The sequence below is a fragment of the Oryctolagus cuniculus genome, chromosome 11 (assembly GCF_051225735.1).
Source record: "Oryctolagus cuniculus isolate XC-2025 breed Fujian yellow rabbit chromosome 11, ASM5122573v1, whole genome shotgun sequence".
Classification (NCBI taxonomy): Eukaryota; Metazoa; Chordata; class Mammalia; order Lagomorpha; family Leporidae; genus Oryctolagus; species Oryctolagus cuniculus.
The window spans coordinates 123,551,234-123,568,723 of NC_142877.1; the positions used below are offsets into that span (position 1 = coordinate 123,551,234).

At 67.5% G+C, this 17,490-nt stretch overlaps 3 protein-coding genes across 7 annotated transcripts; 1 reads left to right on the forward strand and 2 right to left on the reverse strand.

The window, feature by feature from the left end:
- The first annotated feature begins 57 nt into the window (after positions 1 to 57).
- On the forward strand, positions 58 to 9,816 carry NCAPH2 (non-SMC condensin II complex subunit H2). 5 transcript variants are annotated; one of them, XM_070053133.2, is made up of 21 exons: positions 83 to 293; positions 2,855 to 2,961; positions 4,184 to 4,285; positions 4,894 to 4,949; positions 5,052 to 5,136; positions 5,215 to 5,283; positions 5,401 to 5,480; positions 5,557 to 5,702; positions 5,920 to 6,002; positions 6,362 to 6,505; positions 7,570 to 7,641; positions 7,979 to 8,045; positions 8,157 to 8,264; positions 8,393 to 8,446; positions 8,558 to 8,628; positions 8,694 to 8,787; positions 8,870 to 8,938; positions 9,024 to 9,079; positions 9,167 to 9,268; positions 9,357 to 9,506; positions 9,574 to 9,816. In XM_070053133.2, exons 2-21 carry the CDS (start codon positions 2,941 to 2,943, stop codon positions 9,712 to 9,714), a joined length of 1,770 nt encoding a protein of 589 aa, XP_069909234.1. In that variant the 5' UTR covers positions 83 to 293; positions 2,855 to 2,940; the 3' UTR covers positions 9,715 to 9,816. The 5 variants fall into 5 exon arrangements, with proteins under 5 accessions (XP_069909229.1, XP_069909230.1, XP_069909232.1 ...); XM_070053128.2 differs by lacking the exon at positions 2,855 to 2,961 and having other exon boundaries at positions 58 to 293; XM_070053129.2 differs by lacking the exon at positions 2,855 to 2,961 and having other exon boundaries at positions 58 to 293; positions 8,873 to 8,938.
- Positions 9,817 to 9,879: 63 nt separating this feature from the next.
- Positions 9,880 to 14,915, reverse strand: LOC138844468 (thymidine phosphorylase). Its single transcript, XM_089309082.1, has 12 exons — positions 14,775 to 14,915; positions 14,383 to 14,583; positions 14,039 to 14,241; positions 13,639 to 13,737; positions 13,180 to 13,309; positions 12,905 to 13,023; positions 12,406 to 12,568; positions 12,096 to 12,326; positions 11,867 to 12,007; positions 11,566 to 11,719; positions 11,017 to 11,223; positions 9,880 to 10,692 (listed from the first exon to the last, which is right to left on the reverse strand). Exons 2-12 carry the CDS (start codon positions 14,579 to 14,581, stop codon positions 9,894 to 9,896), a joined length of 2,445 nt encoding a protein of 814 aa, XP_089165208.1. The 5' UTR covers positions 14,582 to 14,583; positions 14,775 to 14,915; the 3' UTR covers positions 9,880 to 9,893.
- Positions 14,916 to 15,028: 113 nt separating this feature from the next.
- Positions 15,029 to 16,798, reverse strand: CIMAP1B (ciliary microtubule associated protein 1B). Its single transcript, XM_070053138.2, has 7 exons — positions 16,676 to 16,798; positions 16,251 to 16,393; positions 15,966 to 16,169; positions 15,706 to 15,810; positions 15,496 to 15,617; positions 15,274 to 15,414; positions 15,029 to 15,148 (listed from the first exon to the last, which is right to left on the reverse strand). Exons 2-7 carry the CDS (start codon positions 16,357 to 16,359, stop codon positions 15,068 to 15,070), a joined length of 762 nt encoding a protein of 253 aa, XP_069909239.1. The 5' UTR covers positions 16,360 to 16,393; positions 16,676 to 16,798; the 3' UTR covers positions 15,029 to 15,067.
- Between the last annotated feature and the right edge of the window lie 692 nt (positions 16,799 to 17,490).

The following is a 17,490-nucleotide window of genomic DNA, read 5'->3' on the forward strand; positions in this document are numbered from 1 at the left end:
GGCGCCGGAGTTCCCCGCGCGGAGCGCCAGCCGCGGTGACGTCATAAGCACGCGCCGCGCCGCGCACGCGTACTTCCTGGGCGGGAAACAGCAAAATGGCGCCAGAACTAGTGGCGGGCTGAGGACGCGGGCCCCCCTCGGACGCCCGCCCTGTGGCCTTCGGGCCGCCCGGCCCCCTCCCGGACATGGAGGACGTGGAGGCGCGCTTCGCCCACCTCCTGCAGCCCATCCGCGACCTCACCAAGAACTGGGAGGTGGACGTGGCGGCCCAGCTGGGCGAGTACTTGGAGGAGGTGAGGGCGGCGGGGGAATGGCGCGGGGCGGCGACGCGGACCGGGGGCCGCCGGGGACCCCGCTGCCTCCGCGTCCGTGGCCGCGCTCGGCCTCAGGCTTGCTGTGGCGCCCCGCCCCCCCGTTCCTCTGTCAATGCACCCGGAGCTGCTACTGCTGGGAGCTGTGGAACCGGTTCGGTAGGCGGCGGCCGCCGTCGGGAGGGAGGAGGCGAGAGGGCTGCGGCGTTCTCGGGGTTCTGTGCCTGGGGCGGGTCGCCTGCCGGGACCCCGCCGCTTCACCCGCGCTCGGGTCCTGACGTCAGCGCCCGCAGGGTCCTCGCCCAGCAGCTCCCTCCGCCTTGAAACAGCGGCGACGAAGGTTTCTTCCTATTTTTGTGCTTGTTTTTCTCCGGAGTGTTGAGATCCCGGGGGAGGGGGCGGCTCGGGTCCCCTTCTGGCACGTTTTCCTGCAGTCTCATTTCGGTGGTTGTATTTCCACTTTATTCGAAAGGCAGAGAGACCGTTTTCATTCTCTGGTTTGCTTCCCGAATACCCACAGCAGCCAGAGATGGGCTGAAGCCAGGAGCCCAGAACTCGATCCGGGGCACCCAGGTGCTTGGCCACCATCTGGTGCGGAGCGTGCTTCGGCAGGAAGCAGAGGAGCCAGGACTCAAGCCCGGCCCTGTGGCGGGGCCCAGGCTTCCTGTCGCCCTGGACGCCCGCCGGCTTTCCATGGCTGTAAATACTGCCTGGCGGTCAGCGTTGTGGCCCCAGGAGTCGCGGCTGCTCCACTTCGGAGCCGGTTTCCCGCTGAGGAACCTGGGAGAGAAGTGGAAGATGGCTCGGTTGCTTTGTCCCCTGCACCCGCCTGGGAGACCTGGATGGAGTTCCAGGCTTCAGCTTGGCCCAGGCCCACCGTCACCACCTGGGGAGTGCAGGTGGAAGTTACCTTCTCTCTGTTACTCTGCCTTTTGGATAAGTACATTTTTTAAAAGTTGCCTTTTTTTCCAAAGACTTTATTTATTTGAGAGTCAGAGTGACAGAGACAGAGAGAGAGGTCTTCCATCCACTCGTTCACTCCGCAAATGGCTGGAGCTGTGCTGATCAGGAGCTTCTTCCAGGTCTCCCTCATGGGTGCAGGGCCCAAGGACTTGGGCCATCCTCTGCTGCTTTCCCAGGCCATAGCGGAGAGCTGGATCGGAAGAGGGGCAGCTGGGACACGAACTCACGCCCGTATGGGATGATAGTGCCACAGGCAGAGGCTTAGCCTGCTATGCCACAGTGCCACAGTGCTGGCCCCGATAAATCTTTAAAAGAAAAGAGTAGTTCCGGCCGGCGCCGCGGCTCACTAGGCTAATCCTCCGCCTGCGGCGCCGGCACCCCGGGTTCTAGTCCCGGTCGGGGCGCCGGATTCTGTCCCGGTTGCCCCTCTTCCAGGCCAGCTCTCTGCTGTGGCCAGGGAGTGCAGTGGAGGATGGCCCAGGTGCTTGGGCCCTGCACCCCATGGGAGACCAGGAGAAGCACCTGGCTCCTGGCTCCTGCCATCAGATCAGTGCGGTGCGGCGGCCATTGGAGGGTGAACCAACGGCAAGGGAAGACCTTTCTCTCTGTCTCTCTCTCTCACTATCCACTCTGCCTGTAAAAAAAAAAAAAAAAAAAAAGAGTTCCCTGCCTAAAACCCCTCGTGTGTTTTCCTGCACTCAGGTTAAAATCCAGAGTTCCTCCCTCCGTCTGTTTCAGCCTCGCTGTGACCTGTCCTCAGCCTGCGAAGCTGGGAACTCGGTCCGGCTGTCCCGTGCGGGTGGCGGGCACCCAGTTGTTTGAGCTCTCGCGGCTGCATTCCTGCAGGGGCAGGGGCAGGGGCTGGAGCTGGGACCAGACCCACGCTCTCTGCTGCGGGACACGGGCACCTGAGCTGCTCGGCCGGACGCCTGCCCCCAGGCCTGGTCGTCCAGGTGGAGGGAGCCTGTGTCTGAAGGTTCTGGGGTGGGAGGGTGCCCGGTGCAGGGGGCCCTGTGGGACTGCCATGCGGTGAGCAGGGTAGGGGTGCTCGGAGAGGGAGGTGCTTGCCGAGTGTGCCGGGAGCCGGTAGGCGTCTGAGTGGAGCAGCGTGAGTACTGCTGGTGGGTGCAGTGAGGGAGCAGAGCAGCAGGAACACTGGCGTGCAGAGGCCCTCCCGGGAGGGGGACGTGGAATTGGCAGGGGTTGGTGGGGTGAGAGGAGCTGCTCGAGCGTCTGGGTGTGGGTGGGCGGGGCATCGGGTTCAGCTGCACTTGTTCCGTAGGCGTCCGGTGTGGTGTTGAAGGAGGCACTGGGTGTGGGGTCCTGGGAGCAGGTGTGCTGGCGGGGCTGGGGTCACAGCAGGAGGGCTGCTTGATTGTCCTGTCCTGCTCCTGTGTCCTCGTCCGGCGGCTGACCCAGGCGCCCTTGTTGTTCATCGTCAGTGGAAGCAGCTCCTCCCCTCTGGGTGCTGCCGTGGTGCCCGGGAGGCTCACTCCCCAGAGCTGGGTCCTGCCTCTGCCGACGCCTCGGTGCACGGTGGTGGCTCCTCACCTGCCTGCTGTGTTCCATCCGTTTCCCAGGCTGCGCTTTGATATCACGGCTGGTTCTGTTCCCCGATGGTTGTTGGGACCAGCATCCGGCACTGAGCTAGAGCCTGGGACCACGGATGCTGCTCAGCGTCTGTAAGGTGCTCACAGCCCACCAGGGTCACCTGACGGGTGCAGGAGGCCCAGGCCCACACTGAGGGGTGCAGGAGGCCCCAGGCCCACACTGAGGGGGTACAGGAGGCCCCAGGCCCACACTGACAGGTGCAGGAGGCCCCAGGCCCGCACTGACGGGTGCAGGAGGCCCAGGCCCACACTGAGGGGTACAGGAGGCCCCAGGCCCACACTGAGGGGGTACAGGAGGCCCCAGGCCCACCAGGGTCACCTGACGGGTGCAGGAGGCCCCAGGCCCACACTGACGGGTGCAGGAGGCCCCAGGCCCGCACTGACGGGTGCAGGAGGCCCCAGGCCCGCGCTGACAGGTGCAGAAGGCCCCAGGCCCACACTGAGGGGGTACAGGAGGCCCCAGGCCCCACACTGAGGGGTGCAGGAGGCCCCAGGCCCACACTGATAGGTGCAGAAGGCCCCAGGCCCACACTGACAGGTGCAGGAGGCCCCAGGCCCTGGGGACACTGCAGGAGGCTCTGCACTGTGGACAGCTGGGGCAGGCGTTCCAGTGGGTGGCGCACACGGGAGCTTTAGGTGGTATTTGCTGAGAGGGGTGGGAGGGCAGTGGGCAGGGAAGGTCTCTGCAGAGATGAGACGTCTCTGGAGACCCTCAGTGGGCAGCTGTAGACGCGGGCCTGAGGCTCAGGACAGCTGGTCTGGAGCTGGTTCTGGGAACCACTGGCCTGGGGCAGAGGGTGTGCCGTGGGAGAAGACGGAGAGGGCTGAGCTGCCAGCGCGCTGGTGTTTAAGGGGAGGTGGGGCCTGGGGAGGGTGAAGAGGGTTACAGCGCTGGCACCGTTGCCCGGTTCCCTGTCTGAAGGGTAGCGGCCTCACTGCTTTGTCTTCTCCACCCCGGACGTGGCGTCTTCCTCTCTCGGGGTGAGGGGCTTCCTGCTGGCGTCTCAGGGCTGGCCGTGGTGCGGGTGGGTGCAGCGTGGTGCGCCTTCTGGAGGGAGCTCTGTGCCGCTCTGACATACCGTGGTCCGTGTGTTCTGGGGACCTACCCCTTCCAAACTCTAGGCCTCAGGTTACAGGAAGTGAGGATGCTTGCAGAGACCTGTTTCCTCCCAGAAAGCAACCAGGGACGGCCAGAGAGCCCTGCAGAGCTGGGGCCGTCAGTCCGGGCTGCTCTCTGGTGCTTGGAGGCAGTGAGCACACATGGCCGCAGCACCCCTGTCCTGGTGTCATTTCTTGCAGCTGGACCAGATCTGCATTTCTTTTGATGAAGGCAAAACCACAATGAACTTCATTGAGGCAGCATTGCTGATCCAGGGTTCAGCGTGCGTCTACAGCAAGAAGGTGGGCCCCGCCACTGCGCCCGGCTTGAAGCACCAGTGGCCCACAGGCAGGGTCGGCCCTGCTCTGGCTCATCCCGTCTGTGACCTGCCTCCCCAGCGCCTCACCCCTGTTCCTCACACATTTTAACGAATGGCCAGGAGGGGCTGTCCCAGTGCTGCTGGGCTGTGGTGGCCCAAGGGTGCTCATGCACACAGGCCCCCCCCCCCCCACCTGGTGGATGCTTGGTCACAATTTTGGAAATCCCCAGTTCTTACACCCATGGTTGTGTGGAAGAGGTGGGCGAGAAGTGGGGGAGGGCGCCGTGCTGGCTCCTTGGTGTGGTCTGGGAGTTGGGGCGGCAGAACACCAGCCATGGTGCCTGGGAGCCCTGGGGGAGCCTGGTCTGCAGGGCCCGGCTGCCAGGGCCGTGCGAGGTCTCACCGTGCAATGTCCAGGCTGTGCTGTGAGCGTTTAACTTGAGGATTATTTTTGTGGACAGCATTGGCAGGGTGTGTGCGGGAGGTTTGCAGGTGATGGCTGGGCTTGTTGCAGTGTCAGGGGAGCCTCGGAGGAGGGCCTGGACCACTGGGGGCCTCCTTTCCACCTCATGGCCCGCCTCTCATTGCCAGGTGGAATACCTGTACTCGCTGGTCTACCAGGCCCTTGATTTCATCTCTGGCAAGAGGTGAGTGCCGCGCCTGGCTTCCGTCTTCACGGCCCTGCCCTTCTGGCCGCTCAGGAGGTGCACGGCCTCCTGGGATGCCCATTGGACCCTCCTGTGTCTCAGGCGAGCCAAGCAGCTCTCTTCAGTGCAGGAAGATGGGGCCAGTGGGGACACCGGCTCCAGGGCCCCCCAGGAGGCAGAGGACGAGGTGTGTTCCTTGGGCTTGTGGCCCCTGCCCTCTGAGTGCCTGCTTGGGCTCGGTGCCATGAGCTCTGTCTCCCCACAGTTCCTGTCGCTGGACGACTTCCCCGACTCCCGGGCTAACGTGGATCTGAAGAACGACCAGGCACCCAGTGTGCGTGTCCAGAGCGCTGGGTGGCGTGGGCTTGGCACTGCCCTTGGTGCTTGGTGCGCTGCTGGGCCCTGGGAGGGAGGCTTGCGCTGTGCGCTTACCACCCTGCTCCCTGTGCAGGAAGTGATCATTGTCCCTCTGCTGCCCATGGCCCTGGTGGCCCCTGATGAGATAGAGAAGAACCACCACCCCCTATACAGGTATGGGCCTGAGCCCGGGACTGGGGAGGCCTCCTGGGCAGGGTCTCTGTAGCGGGTATGTTTTTTGCCAGCACAGCCGTCAGGGTGAGATCCTGGCCAGCCGGAAGGATTTCAGGATGAATACGTGCATCCCCCACCCCCAGGGGGCCTTCATGTTGGAGCCGGTGGGCGTGTCCCCCTTGGAGCCAGGGGGCTCATTCCCCATGGCGAGGAACCAGAAGGGTGAGGGCCTGGGTACTGGGTTCTGGTGGGAAGGAACAGAGGGTCTCTCGGTATGGACTGCCTGCTGTGGCCTTGCCCCCCGCTGCCCAGTGCCTGTCCTGTGGGGGACAGCAGCTGAAGCTGTCCTCCCACGCTGCGGTGCCGTGGCTGTGTGGGCCGTCTCGGTGCTGGGGCTTGGTTCCTGATCCTAACCCTGCCCGATCCCTGTCTCTCCCAGAGGCCGGGAGGGCTGAGCAGCAGCCAATGGAAGTCTCTGAGAGCAGGAGCCCTGTCCCCGTGCCCAGCTTCTCCCAGCAGCCAGGTGAGAGGCTGGGCCCTGCAGGACCCACAGAGCTGAGGGCCCCAGGGAGTGGGGGTTGGTGGGTGGGGCTACTCTGTGGCCTGGAGGGTAGTGAGGCACAGCCACAGCCTTGGAGCCAGTGCCCCTGCAGTCAGGCCCCCACCTCCCCGAGCCCTGGCCTGACCTGGTTCAGTGCCTGCCCCCCGACCCTCCTCCTGGGCCTTCTCTCCGAGCAGACAGGTGGCAGCATTTAAAGAGGAACACTTGCTAAGAAATCAGATGAACAAAGCGCAGCAGTGTGAGGAGAGTGAGGGGCTCCCTGCCGAAGCCCCTGACGAGAGAGTGGCCTGTTTGCTCCCCATCTCCTGTCTGGTCTCTCGCTCCCTGCCCAGGCTCCTCTCCAGAAGGCCCAGCGCCCAGCGGTGGGGGTGACGACGACGACGCCCAGGAGGCCGCAGAGATCCCAGAGGCTGTCGCCCCCAAGGCTGCCCAGGAGCCCAGGAGCCCCGAGGTGGGGTCCCATGTAAGCTGAGGGCCCAAGCTGCCCACCGCAGGTGGCCACCTCACACCAGACTGCTGGTCTCTGCTCACAATGCGCGGGGGGCTGCCCCAGCCAGTTCTGACACAGCTGTGGCTCAGGGACAGCTGGTCTCCCAGGCTGGCTCCTCTGGCTGGCTGGAGGCCTCGCTGGCCCTCCCTCAACCCCCAAGGGTCAGCTGTCCAGCAGAGAGCTCAGCCTGCCCTGGTGTGGGCGGGAGAGCAGGGTGCCGGTTTTTTTCCTGAGCAGTAGATGGCGTGGGTTACGTGTATTCTCTTTCACGATCACTACTTTGTATGATCTGAGTTTTTAAAAGATTTTTGTTTTACTTTTTTTTTTTTTAGTCCTGGAACTCTTGGAACTTCCTGTTCCCAAAGAGGGTCAATTTTTTTTTTTTTTAAAGATTTGTTTATTTGAAAGGCAGAATTATAGTGAGGCAGAGGAAGGGACAGAGAGAGAGGTCTTCCATCTGCTGGTTCACTCCCCAAATGGCCTCAACGGTGAGGGCTGGGCCAGGCTGAGGCCAGGAACCAGGAGCTGCACCCAGGTTTCCCGTGTGGGCGGCAGGGACTCCTACTGTCTGCTGTCTCAGCCATACTAGCAGGGAGCTGGGCTGCAAGCAGAGTACTGGGCTCTGAACCAGCACTCCAGTACAAGATACCTGTGCCCAAGCAGCAGAGAGCCTGCTGTGGTGCTGTGTCCACAACATATTTGAAAGAGTTACACAGAGAGGAGAGGCGGTGCAGGGCGGGGGTCCTTCTATCCGCTGATTCACTCCCCAGTTTGCCGCAACGGCCCCGGGGCTCCCCTGCAGGTGCAGGGCCCAAGGACTTGGCCATATTCCCCTGCTTTCTCAGGCCATGCAGAGAGCTGGATTGGAAGTGGAGCAGCTGGGTCTCCAACCAGCTCCTGTATGGGATGCTGGTACTTCAGGCCAGGGCGTTAACCCTGGCCCTGGGGTGGGGTGGGGTTCTTGACACTGCTGGGGTACCCAGAGGCCTGGGTGCAGAAGGCGAGGAGACAGGGCCCTGTGGGCTGTGTCTTTGCAGAGCCCCACGCTGCCCAGGAGGTACATGCTGCGTGACCGAGAGCGGGCCCCACAGCCCCCACCCCAACCTAAGGTGAGGCTTTGCCCCACCCCTGTGTCTGCTCCTGCTGGCCTGGGTGCCTCTGAGCTCCCAGTCTGTGGCCCTTCAAACTTGATTGTTTAAGGAGTTTTCCAGAAATAAAAAGTCCTCCCTCTTCTACAGCTCTGGGGCTCCTGTCCCTTGCTTGCCTGTGTGTCTGCCATCCCTACCCCCCGATCTGTGATCCTGGATCCAATGTTAGCTGTCAGCCCCTTCCCCACACCCTCGTCTGTGGTCCTGGGCCCTGTGTGTCAGTCACTTCTTGATGTTAGGGCTTTGGGAAGGGGGTTGTGTGTCTCCCAGCTCCTGAGTGGTGGTGCTCTGTTCTCAGGAGACTCCAGACCCCTGGCAGAGCCTGGACCCCTTCAACTCCTTGGACTCTAAGCCCTTCAAGAAAGGTACTCTGGTGGGGACAGTGCCAGTCAGGCACCTCTGGCCGGGTCTAGAGCCCAGGGTACGATGGTAGGGGGTGATGTGTCCCACCCCATAGCCGCCCCGTCTGCCCCCAGGTAGGCCCTACTCTGTGCCTGTGTGTGTGGAGGAAGCCCCGGGACAGAAGCGCAAGCGGAAGGGCCCGGCCAAGCTGCAGGACTTCCACCAGTGGTACCTGGCCGCCTGTGAGTGGAAGTGTGCACACCCCGGGAGCCGGGAGGCAGGTGGTGCCCGCGGAGTCAGAGCGCCCTCTGGCCAAAGCTGGGGCAGCTCAGGGCCTTGGCTCAGCTCCTGCTGACTGAGCGTCTCACAGATGCTGACCATGACGATAGTGGGAGGTCCCGGCGAAAGGGTCCAAGCTTTGCAGGTGAGGCCAGGTCCGCTGCACTCCTCACCCCACCCCACGGGTCTCAAGGGCCGCGGGGGGTGCCGGCAGGGCCTGGGAGGGACGGAGGAGTCCCTCACAGTCTCTGTCCAGACATGGAGGTCCTGTACTGGAGGCACGTGAAGGAGCAGCTGGAGACCCTGCGGAGGCTGCAGAGGAGGGAGGTGAGTGCCGCCCACCGCCACGGGCTGCTGGGAGGTGGCCGCGCCCTCACGGATGCTCTCTGCAGATGGCCGAACGCTGGCTGCCAAGGGCCGAGGAGGAGCTGTGGCCTGCAGAGGACGACCGCCTGGAGGGCTCCCTGGAGGACCTGGGGGCGGCAGGTGGGCACCTGTGGGGGCCAGCTGAGGGCTCAGAAGCTGCTTCCAGCCAAGTGGCTACCCCAGGGCTTCTCGTGTCTCCCAGCAGATGACCTGGAGGCTGATGGGTGTGTGGAGGCTGAGGACGAAAGGCCTGGGGAAGCCACTGGCCTGGGTAGGTCGGAGTGGGCAGCTGACCAGCGTGGGCGGGAAGGGTGAGGTTCTACAGCTTCAACAGTGTCCGCCTGCCCCTTCCCCAGATGCAGAGGCCCTGCCTGCCTCCCTGAGCTATGAGGAGCTGGTTCGAAGGAATGTGGTAGGCCTGCGTAGGGGTGGCTGTGGGGGTGGGGGGGCCGCCCCTGGGCTCCACCTGTGAGGTGATGGCCCCCTGGTCCCTCCCCAGGAGCTCTTCATCGCCACCTCCCAGAAGTTTGTCCAGGAAACGGAGCTGAGCCAGCGCATCAGGGACTGGGAGGACACCATCCAGCCCCTGCTGCAGGAGCAGGTGAGCTGGGGCCTGGGAGCTGCTGCCGGCCCAGGGCCTGTCCAAGGCCCGGCCCAGGCCAGAGGTCAGCGTGCCCCTCTCCATGCAGGAGCAGCACGTGCCCTTTGACATCCACACCTACGGGGACCAGGTGGTGTCACGGTTCCCCCAGCTCAACGAGTGGTGTCCATTTGCAGAGCTGGTGGCCGGCCAGCCTGCCTTTGAGGTCTGTCGCTCCATGCTGGCCTCCCTGCAGCTGGTGAGTGGCCAGGACGCGAGGGAGGGGGAGAGGGTCCCTGGACTCTGCTAATGCCCAACTCTTACAGGCCAACGACTACACAGTGGAGATCACCCAGCAGCCGGGGTTGGAGGCGGCTGTGGACACCATGTCCCTGAGACTGCTCACGCACCAGCGTGCCCACAAACGCTTCCAGACCTACGCCGCGCCCTCCATGGCCCAGCCCTGAGTGGGGGTGGATGAGGCGTAGCTTGGGAGCCCTGTCCCCAGCATGTGGTCCCTCCAGTACCTCCACCTGGCTGGCCCAGCCTAATAAAGTCGCGTCACCACACCACCTGCTCCTGACGTCGCCTCAGCGCCTGCCCTAGAGGAAGGGCTGCCTGGCCACACGCACTGCGGGCACTCTGTTTAATGGTCGGGCAGGATGCTGCGGAAGGTGGCCATGTGCCGCCGGACGCTGTCCGCGATCTGCTCGGCAGACCTGCCCCTGCCGTAGTAGTCAGTGAAGAGCCCGTCGGGGCTGAGCAGGTAGATGGCGATGGAGTGATCCACAATGTAGTCCTGGTCCTCGTCCTTGGGGCCGGCACTGTAGTACACGCGGTAGCTGCGGCTGACCTGGGCCACTTGCTCCGCTGAGCCCGTCAGACCCAGCAGCCGCGGATGGAAGTCCTGCACGTACCGGGCCATGGCTGAGACGTCGTCCCGCTCGGGGTCCACGGTGATGAAGACGGGCTGCACCGCGGGCAGGCCGGGCTCGGCCTCCAGCCGCCGCACCACCTGCACCAGCTTCTCCAGCTCGTCCGGGCAGATGTCTGGGCAGTGAGTGAAGCCGAAGTACACCAGCACCCACTGGCCCCGGAAGTCGGCCTTGCAGCGGGCGCGGCCGTGGTGGTCCAGCAGGTGGAAGTCGCCCTGGCCCACGGCCGCCTGGCGCAGGGCCTCTGTCCGCCGCTGCTGCTGCCGCTGCTGCTTCTCAGCCCGCAGCGCCAGCCAGGCGCCGCCCAGCCCAGCCCCAAGCAGACCCGTGACCAGCAGCCTGGTGCGAAGCCCAGGGCCCCGGGGCTGGCCCTGCCCGCCTGGCTCTGCAGGGCGCTGCCTTGAGAAGGGCCGGGGCCTCGCACACTGGACCTGACTTCCCCCGGTCCTCAGCTGGGAGAGCCTGGGCCATGCCCTGGACGGGGCCCGCAGCAGCATGGATCCGGTGCTCCTGCAAGAGAGGAGAGGTGCTGGCACCCGGCGCGGGGGCACCTCGGCGCTGGCCGGAAGTAGCCCCGCCGCACAGCTCTGAGCTCAGGGCTGCACCTGCAGGGCGCTCATCTGTGCCCGCACCTCAGCGCTGGCCGGAAGTAGCCCCGCCGCCTGCCTCGCCGGGGTCCCCGAGCACGTGGCCCTGTGCAGCGAGCCCATTCCTTGTCAGGAGGTGGGCGGCACCCCTCCCCCGCAACCCACTCCCGCCATCTCCCGGGCCGCGGGGCCCCTCCGCACTGAACCATGCCCGGCCGCATTCCCGCCCCGGTCTCGGGCCTCGTACCTCCTCACGGGACCCGGACGGCGCGCCAGGCGCGGGCCGCGCGGCTTCCCCTGCGGGCGGCGCTCAGCTTGGGGCCGCTGCAGGGGCGCAGGCGCCACGGAGAAGTCGCGCGCGAGGAAGCTCTCACCAGGTCCGGCGCGGCCGAGGCTTCGCCGGCTCCAGCAACTGCACCGCACTTGCCGCTTCCCCGCGCGCGAGCTCTGCTTGCTAGTCTAGGGCGGCGCGAAGCGCATGCGCCGATACGGGCGCGCGTGCGCAGTTGCGGCCGGCTCGCCGGTGGTCACGTGTCCCGGCCCCTCCCACCCCGAGCCCAGGCCTGCTGGGACCCAGGCGGCCTCACTGTCGGCCTTTTTTTTTTTTTTTTTTTTTTAATAAGGATTTATTTGGAAGCGTTACAGAGAGCGGGAGAGACGGGGCGAGGTTTTGCATTCTCTGGTTCTCCGCAAGTGGCGGCAGCAGCCGCAGCCAGGAGCTTCATCCGCGCCCCAACGCGCCGCAGCTGTACTCAAACCCGCGGCCTCGGAGGCGCCGGCGTCTGCCAGGCCGCGCTAGTGCGCCGCGGGCGGCGGGAGGACGAGCTCGGCGAAGGGGGAGGGGGCGACGAAGGGCTCGCGGCCGGAGAGCACGAGCGCCCCCTGCAGGGCGCGGCGCTGCGGGCCGCCGAGCGCGGGCTGGTCCAGGTGCACGCGGAGCCAGGGCGTCCCTGCGGGTGGGGGGCGATCAGGCGGGGCGGGGTGGGCGCACTGGGGGCCCGTCCCTGCAGGGCGCGGGCCGGTCGAGGCGCCCTGCGGGTGGGGGCACCAGCGCGGGGCGCGCGGGACAGGGACCGGAGCCGAGGCGGGACGCTCACCGCGGCGCAGCCTCTGTCCCACGGTGACCAGCAGTTCGGCACCCACGCCGTGCCGGAGAGGCTGCCCCGCGCGGCTGCGTCCGGCCCCCAGCTCGTGCAGCACGCGCGCCAGCGCCAGCGCCCGGATGCGCTCCACGGTGCCTGCGGGAAGAGGGCGTCGTGCGGGCGCGAGCCTCGGGGAGCGGCGGGGTTGGGGCTGGGCGCGGGGACCGGGGTCGCCGACGCTCACCGTCCGCGGGCGAGCACAGCTCCTCCTGGTGCTGGGCGCAGGGCAGCAGCTGCCGGCGCTGAGCCGGGGTCCCAGAACACAGGGCTTGGGCCAGACCCGCGTCCACGCCCTGGCCCGCGAGCATCCGCTCGAAGCGGTCACGGGCCGAGCCGTCGTCCAGCGCCGCGGCCACCCGCGCGGCGCCCTCGGCCTGCGCCTCGGCCTGCCCGCTGAGCCAGAGCAGTGCGCCCCCTGCCAGCGGGGTGGGGCTTAGGCGCGGCGGGGCGAGGGTGCCCCCGCAGCCCCGCGGCCGCACCCTCACGGTCCTCACCGAGCCTCGTGACCAGGTCTCGCAGGTCTGGCGGCCCCAGACCGTCCAGGCAGAGCAGCGCCTCCTCCACCTCCAGGGTGTGGCCCACGTTGCGGCCCAGGGGGTTGTCCATGGCGGTCAGGGCTGCGGCTACCCGGAGCCCCAGGCCTGCCCCCACGCCCACCTGCCGACAGAGGTCCTCCTGCAGCCCCTGCTGCGCCCCGGGTTCCCAGGCCCCCAGGATGAGGTCGTGCAGGGCTCCGGTGGCGACTAGGAGCTGGCCGTGTGCCAGCCTTCCGCGGCGGAGGTGGCCATGGAGGACTAACCCAGGCCTAGGGCGGGGTCAACCTGGATGGGTCAGACCCAAGGGAGTGGGGTATGCGGTGACGTTCGGTGGGACTGTGGGCTGGGAACGGACGATGGGACGGGTGGGGGAGGTTGGGCCCCTGTGGAGAGACCCAGCCCGGCAGAGGCCACTGCTGCAGGAAGCCAGGGGGCCCCAGCAGGCGCAGGGGCTCACCAGCGCCCTCGCCAGCTCCCGGGCTTGCTCCTGGCTGGGGAAGACGGCAGCCTCTCCAAACTTGACGTCCACCACCAGAGCGGACAGTCCCTCCACAGCTTTCTTACTGAGGATGGAGGCTGTGAGGGGAGACGGGGGGCTGGGTCAGAGGGGCCACGGCCCTGTGATGGGGGTGACAGTGCCTCAGAGGTCAGCCCGTGAGCTCACGGCCGGGCGTCGTGACGGGCGGGCCCTGGCAGGGGTCAGCGAGATCGTGTGTGACCCCGGGAGGTCACCTGTGATGAGCGGCAGGCTGTCCACGGTGGCCGTCACGTCCCTCGCTGCGTACAGGATCCCATCCGCGGGGACCAGCTGCTCGCTCTGGCCCACGATGCAGCAGCCCACTCCCTCCAGCAACGCTTGCATCTGGCCGGACACCCGCCCTCTGTGACCTCTGACCCCAATCAAGGACCGCAGCAGCAGTAGCAGCAGCAGCGGCCTTGACAAAGTGCGGAGCCGTGGCCCGGGACCCGTGAGGGATTCTGGGTAGTGCCCAGCAGTGGTTGTGCCCTTTGGACAGGCAGGGAGCCCAGGAAGTGATCAGTCCCGGATCAAGGCTCCAGCGATGACTCTGACCCAAGTCCAGTGATTGTCAGTGGCCCCGGAGTAATCAAGATCCTCATTAGTGACCTGATTAGCGACCCGTCAGAGTTCCTCAGAGATTATGGCTGGTGTGCCCAGCGACCCAGCCGTACCTGCTCCGGGCTCTGGAGGACACTGAATCCAGGAATAGACTCTAGCTTATCCAGGGTGCCCCCTGTGTGTCCCAGACCACGTCCACTGATCATTGGCACCTGGTGGGCAGGGATGCTGAGCACGGCAGCACCCCCCACCACGGCCCCGCATGTCCCCTGGCCACCCCGGCTAGGACAGCTGCAGTGGGTGCTCAGCCCGTGGAGAGGGAATGGGACAACGGAGGAGGTGCGTACACATCCCTGGGGCCCCATCTGGGGTACAGAGAACGTGGAGGGGCTGCACTCCAGGCGTGGGACCTCAGGAAGCCCAGGTCCTGTCTCTGGGGGCTTCTGTCAGGGCCAAGCTTGAGGCTGGGAGCTGCGGGGTCAGATTCCAGCGCGGAGGGGCGTGGTCTCTAACCTTGCAGCCGCAGGCAGCCAGCGCTGGTGCCAGGACCAGGCTGACCTTGTCACCCACGCCCCCTGTGGAGTGCTTGTCCACCAGCTGCTGGTGCCAGGCCTCTGGCCACTCCAGTTGCTGCCCAGACTTGGCCAGGGCCTGGGTCAGTGCCGAGGTCTCTTCCAGATCCATGCCCTGCAGCCGGATGGCCATCAGCATGGCCCCTAGGTGTGGGGTATGGTGGTGTAGGCAGGTAGGCGCGGCGTCCCCACCCACTGGGGTCAGTGAGGGCGCAGGGTGCGTCGGTCGACCCCCGGGCCGGGTCAGGCGAGCCCAGCCCTCCCCGGCACAGGCCCCCGACGCACCGATCTGCGCATCCTGTGCGCTGCGGTCCACCACGGCGCGCACGAAGCCCCCGATGTCCGCCTCGGTCAGGCGGCCTCCGTCTCGCTTGGTGCGGATCAGCTCCGGGAGCTGCCTGGGCTCCGGCGGGGCTTCAGCAGGGCCCCCGCCCCCTCCCGCAGCGGGGTCCCCGGGCGCTCCTGGGGTCTCAGGGGTCGTCATTGCTGCGGGGACGCCATGGACGCCTGGCTGCCGCGGCCCGCGCCCGGCGTCCGCCCCCGCGCGCCGCTCCCACCCGCCTCCCGCGCGCCGCTGGGTCCGCGCCTCCGTGCGGTGTCTGTCAGTATCCGTGTCCGCATCGCCCGCCCGCGTCCGACACCCGCCTCTCGGCCTCGCGACGTGGCCCGGGCCCTACCTACGCCGCGCGGCGGCCCTGCCCCCTTCTGTCCCGGATGCGGTGTGGCGCGGGTTCGGACCCGCGGCGACGAGCGCTCTTCTCAGACTGCCGCGGGCAGGGACCGCGGCTGTCAGGCCACTCCCGCAGTGACCGCGGAGCGCGGACTTCCGGGACCCGGAGGGCCCGGGGCGTGCGGCAGGTGCGGTCGCGCAGCGTGCCCTCCCCGCCCCCGCGTCGCCGGCGCAGCACAGAGGGACAGGAGGCGGGCAAATGGCTGGCGCGGGAAGCTTTAAGTGGACGATCAGGACTGGTCAGGTGTCCAGGTCGGCCAGGGCCGAGGCCAGATACTCGGAGTGCCGTATCCCGAAGCTCCAGCCGCGAGGCTTCCGGGGCTGCGGGGCCGGGAGACGCCGCTGACACGCAGGGCCGGCCGCGAGCGGGCGCTTTGGCGTCTCCCGGGACACTCTCTCGAGGGCCCTCACCCCCGCCCCGCCCCTCGCCCCGTGCGCCGGACCACCTGGTCCACGTTGTAGGCCGCGGGCCCGGGCTTCCGAGTGCTGTCTTGCGGGATGGACGTCCGCGCCAGCATCGAGAACTGCGGGGCCCTGGACTTGTAGACCCCGGGGCTCACGACGTGGTAGGCGCAGGGGCCTGGGGTCTGCGGGGCGGCAGGAGCTCAGGGTCGGCCTCTGTCGGCCCCGCCCCCGCTCTCCGCCGGCCGCCCCCGCCCGAGGCCCACCTTGCTGAGGTCCTCGAAGCAGCTGCCCACGGCGCTGCGCCCGTAGATGGAGTAGGTCGGGGCCGAGGCTTTGCCGATGACGCGCGGGCCAAGGAGGGAGGGCACCGTGTAGGCCCCGGGGCCTGCGCGGGAGCCCGTGGGCGGTCGGTGGGGCCTGCGCACAGGCTCGGGGTCTCCCGTCCCAGAGTGCGGGGCCGGGCAGGTGCTCACCTGGGGTTTGCTGCTGGGTGCGGACACCCCAGTTCCGGGGCGCGATGGTGTGGCGGGGCGCGCAGGGGTACGTCGCGTTCCCTGCACGCTCCGGAAAGTACCTGCCTGCGGGGCGGACCACGGGCGTCGGTCTGGTGGGAGTCGGAGCCCCGCGCGGGGCTAGGGGCTGCGGGTTTGGGGACCCGGACGCTGGAGCTCCGGTTATGGGGGTTCAGGGGGCTCGGAGCTCGGGGCGGGGGGGCGGTTCCAGGGGTCCTGACCAGGTCCCGGAGTGAGGAAGGGCGCCGAGTGGCGCGGGCGGCCGTAGATGGAATAGGCGGGGGCGCAGTCCAGGCCGCGCGCGGTCATGCGGGCGGGCACCAGGTAGCCGGGTCCCGGGCCGCATGTGGTCAGCTGAGTCTGGAGCCGCGCGCCGAAGGAGTAGGCGGGGGCCCGAGGCCGGGACGGGTCGTGCAGGAGGTAGCCTGCGGGGATCCAGCGTCACCTTCTCGCGCGCCCTGCCGCGCCCACCGACCCGCCTCCCTCCCGCCCGCAGCCCCTGCTACCGGTGTTGGGCGGCAGCTGGTACTTAGGCCCAGGACCGCTGTAGAGCGCCGCGATGGGGCCGCGCGGCCGGTGCGGTCGCCAGGGCCCTACCCAGACGTCCGAGCCCATGGCGTGGCCGGGAGGCGCTCAGGGCGCTCGGCACCTGCGGACAGAAGGGGGCGGCCACGGCCCCTCCACCTGCAGTTCGCGGGGAGCAGCCTTATCCTGCTCCCCCGGCGACCCGCACCGCCAAGGCGGGCGCGGCCGGGGTCCCGGGCTCTGGGCCGGCGAGCAAGAGGTGCTGCCCCGCTCCGTGGGGGCCATCTCTGACCCCTGCCCTCGCGGGGGCTCCGTCCCAGCTCGCGGGAAGGGATTCCCTGGGGGTGGGGGCGCGGGCGATTTGGGGGCGTCGGGAAGGGCTGGGGAGGGCCCCGGGCGCACTGACCTGCTACGCTGGCTCCTGGCTCACGACGGCACAAGCAGGGAGGCTGGACGCGCCGCTCCCAGCTCCCGGGGCCCATTGTGTCTCTGCTCGCTTCCTGGCAACCGCACGGGCTGCCCCCTCCGCGCCCGCACCCAGCAGGCCTCTGGCTGCAGACTGCTGGGCAGGCCTGGCCCTGTGGTGCACCGGCCGGAGTCGGACACCTCTGCGGACTGAACGCCAAGTGTGAGGGGAAAGGAATGGCCCCCAGCGGCGGCCGCGGGCCCAGTCTGGTCAGGAATGCGGTTGCTGGTGGGATATTTGCCAAGCGCTGGGTGCTGAGCCACCGCGGGGCCATGCCTCGGTCCGCAGGTGTGACCAGGCGCTGGCTCGGTCACAGTGGCTGTTTGATCATGAGTCGGCTCCCTGGCCTGAGCGGGTGTTGAAGCCCCAGAGCCCTGAGTTGCTGTTACTGGACACCGGGTCCCTGGGGGGGGGGGTCTCAGGTCCCTGGGGGCTGCTCTGGGGATGTGGCTCTGCAGGCCCAGTGCCCTCCCTGCTTCCTGTCACTCTGCTCTGGAGCCAGCGGTTAGGGTCACAACCCCAGCCAGGTGCTGCGGGGCGGTCGGTGGGTCTGCGCACAGGCTCGGGGTCTCCCGTCCCAGAGTGCAAGGCTGGGCCACGCCATGCAAAGCCGGCGTCCCACGTCCAAGTGTGGCTTCCTGCCCATGCACCTGGGAAAGCCGCAGAGGATGGCCCGAGTGCTTGGGCCCCTGCACCCGGGGCGGAGACCCAGAAGAAGCTGCTGGCTCCTGGCTTCAGCCTGACCCAGCTCTGGC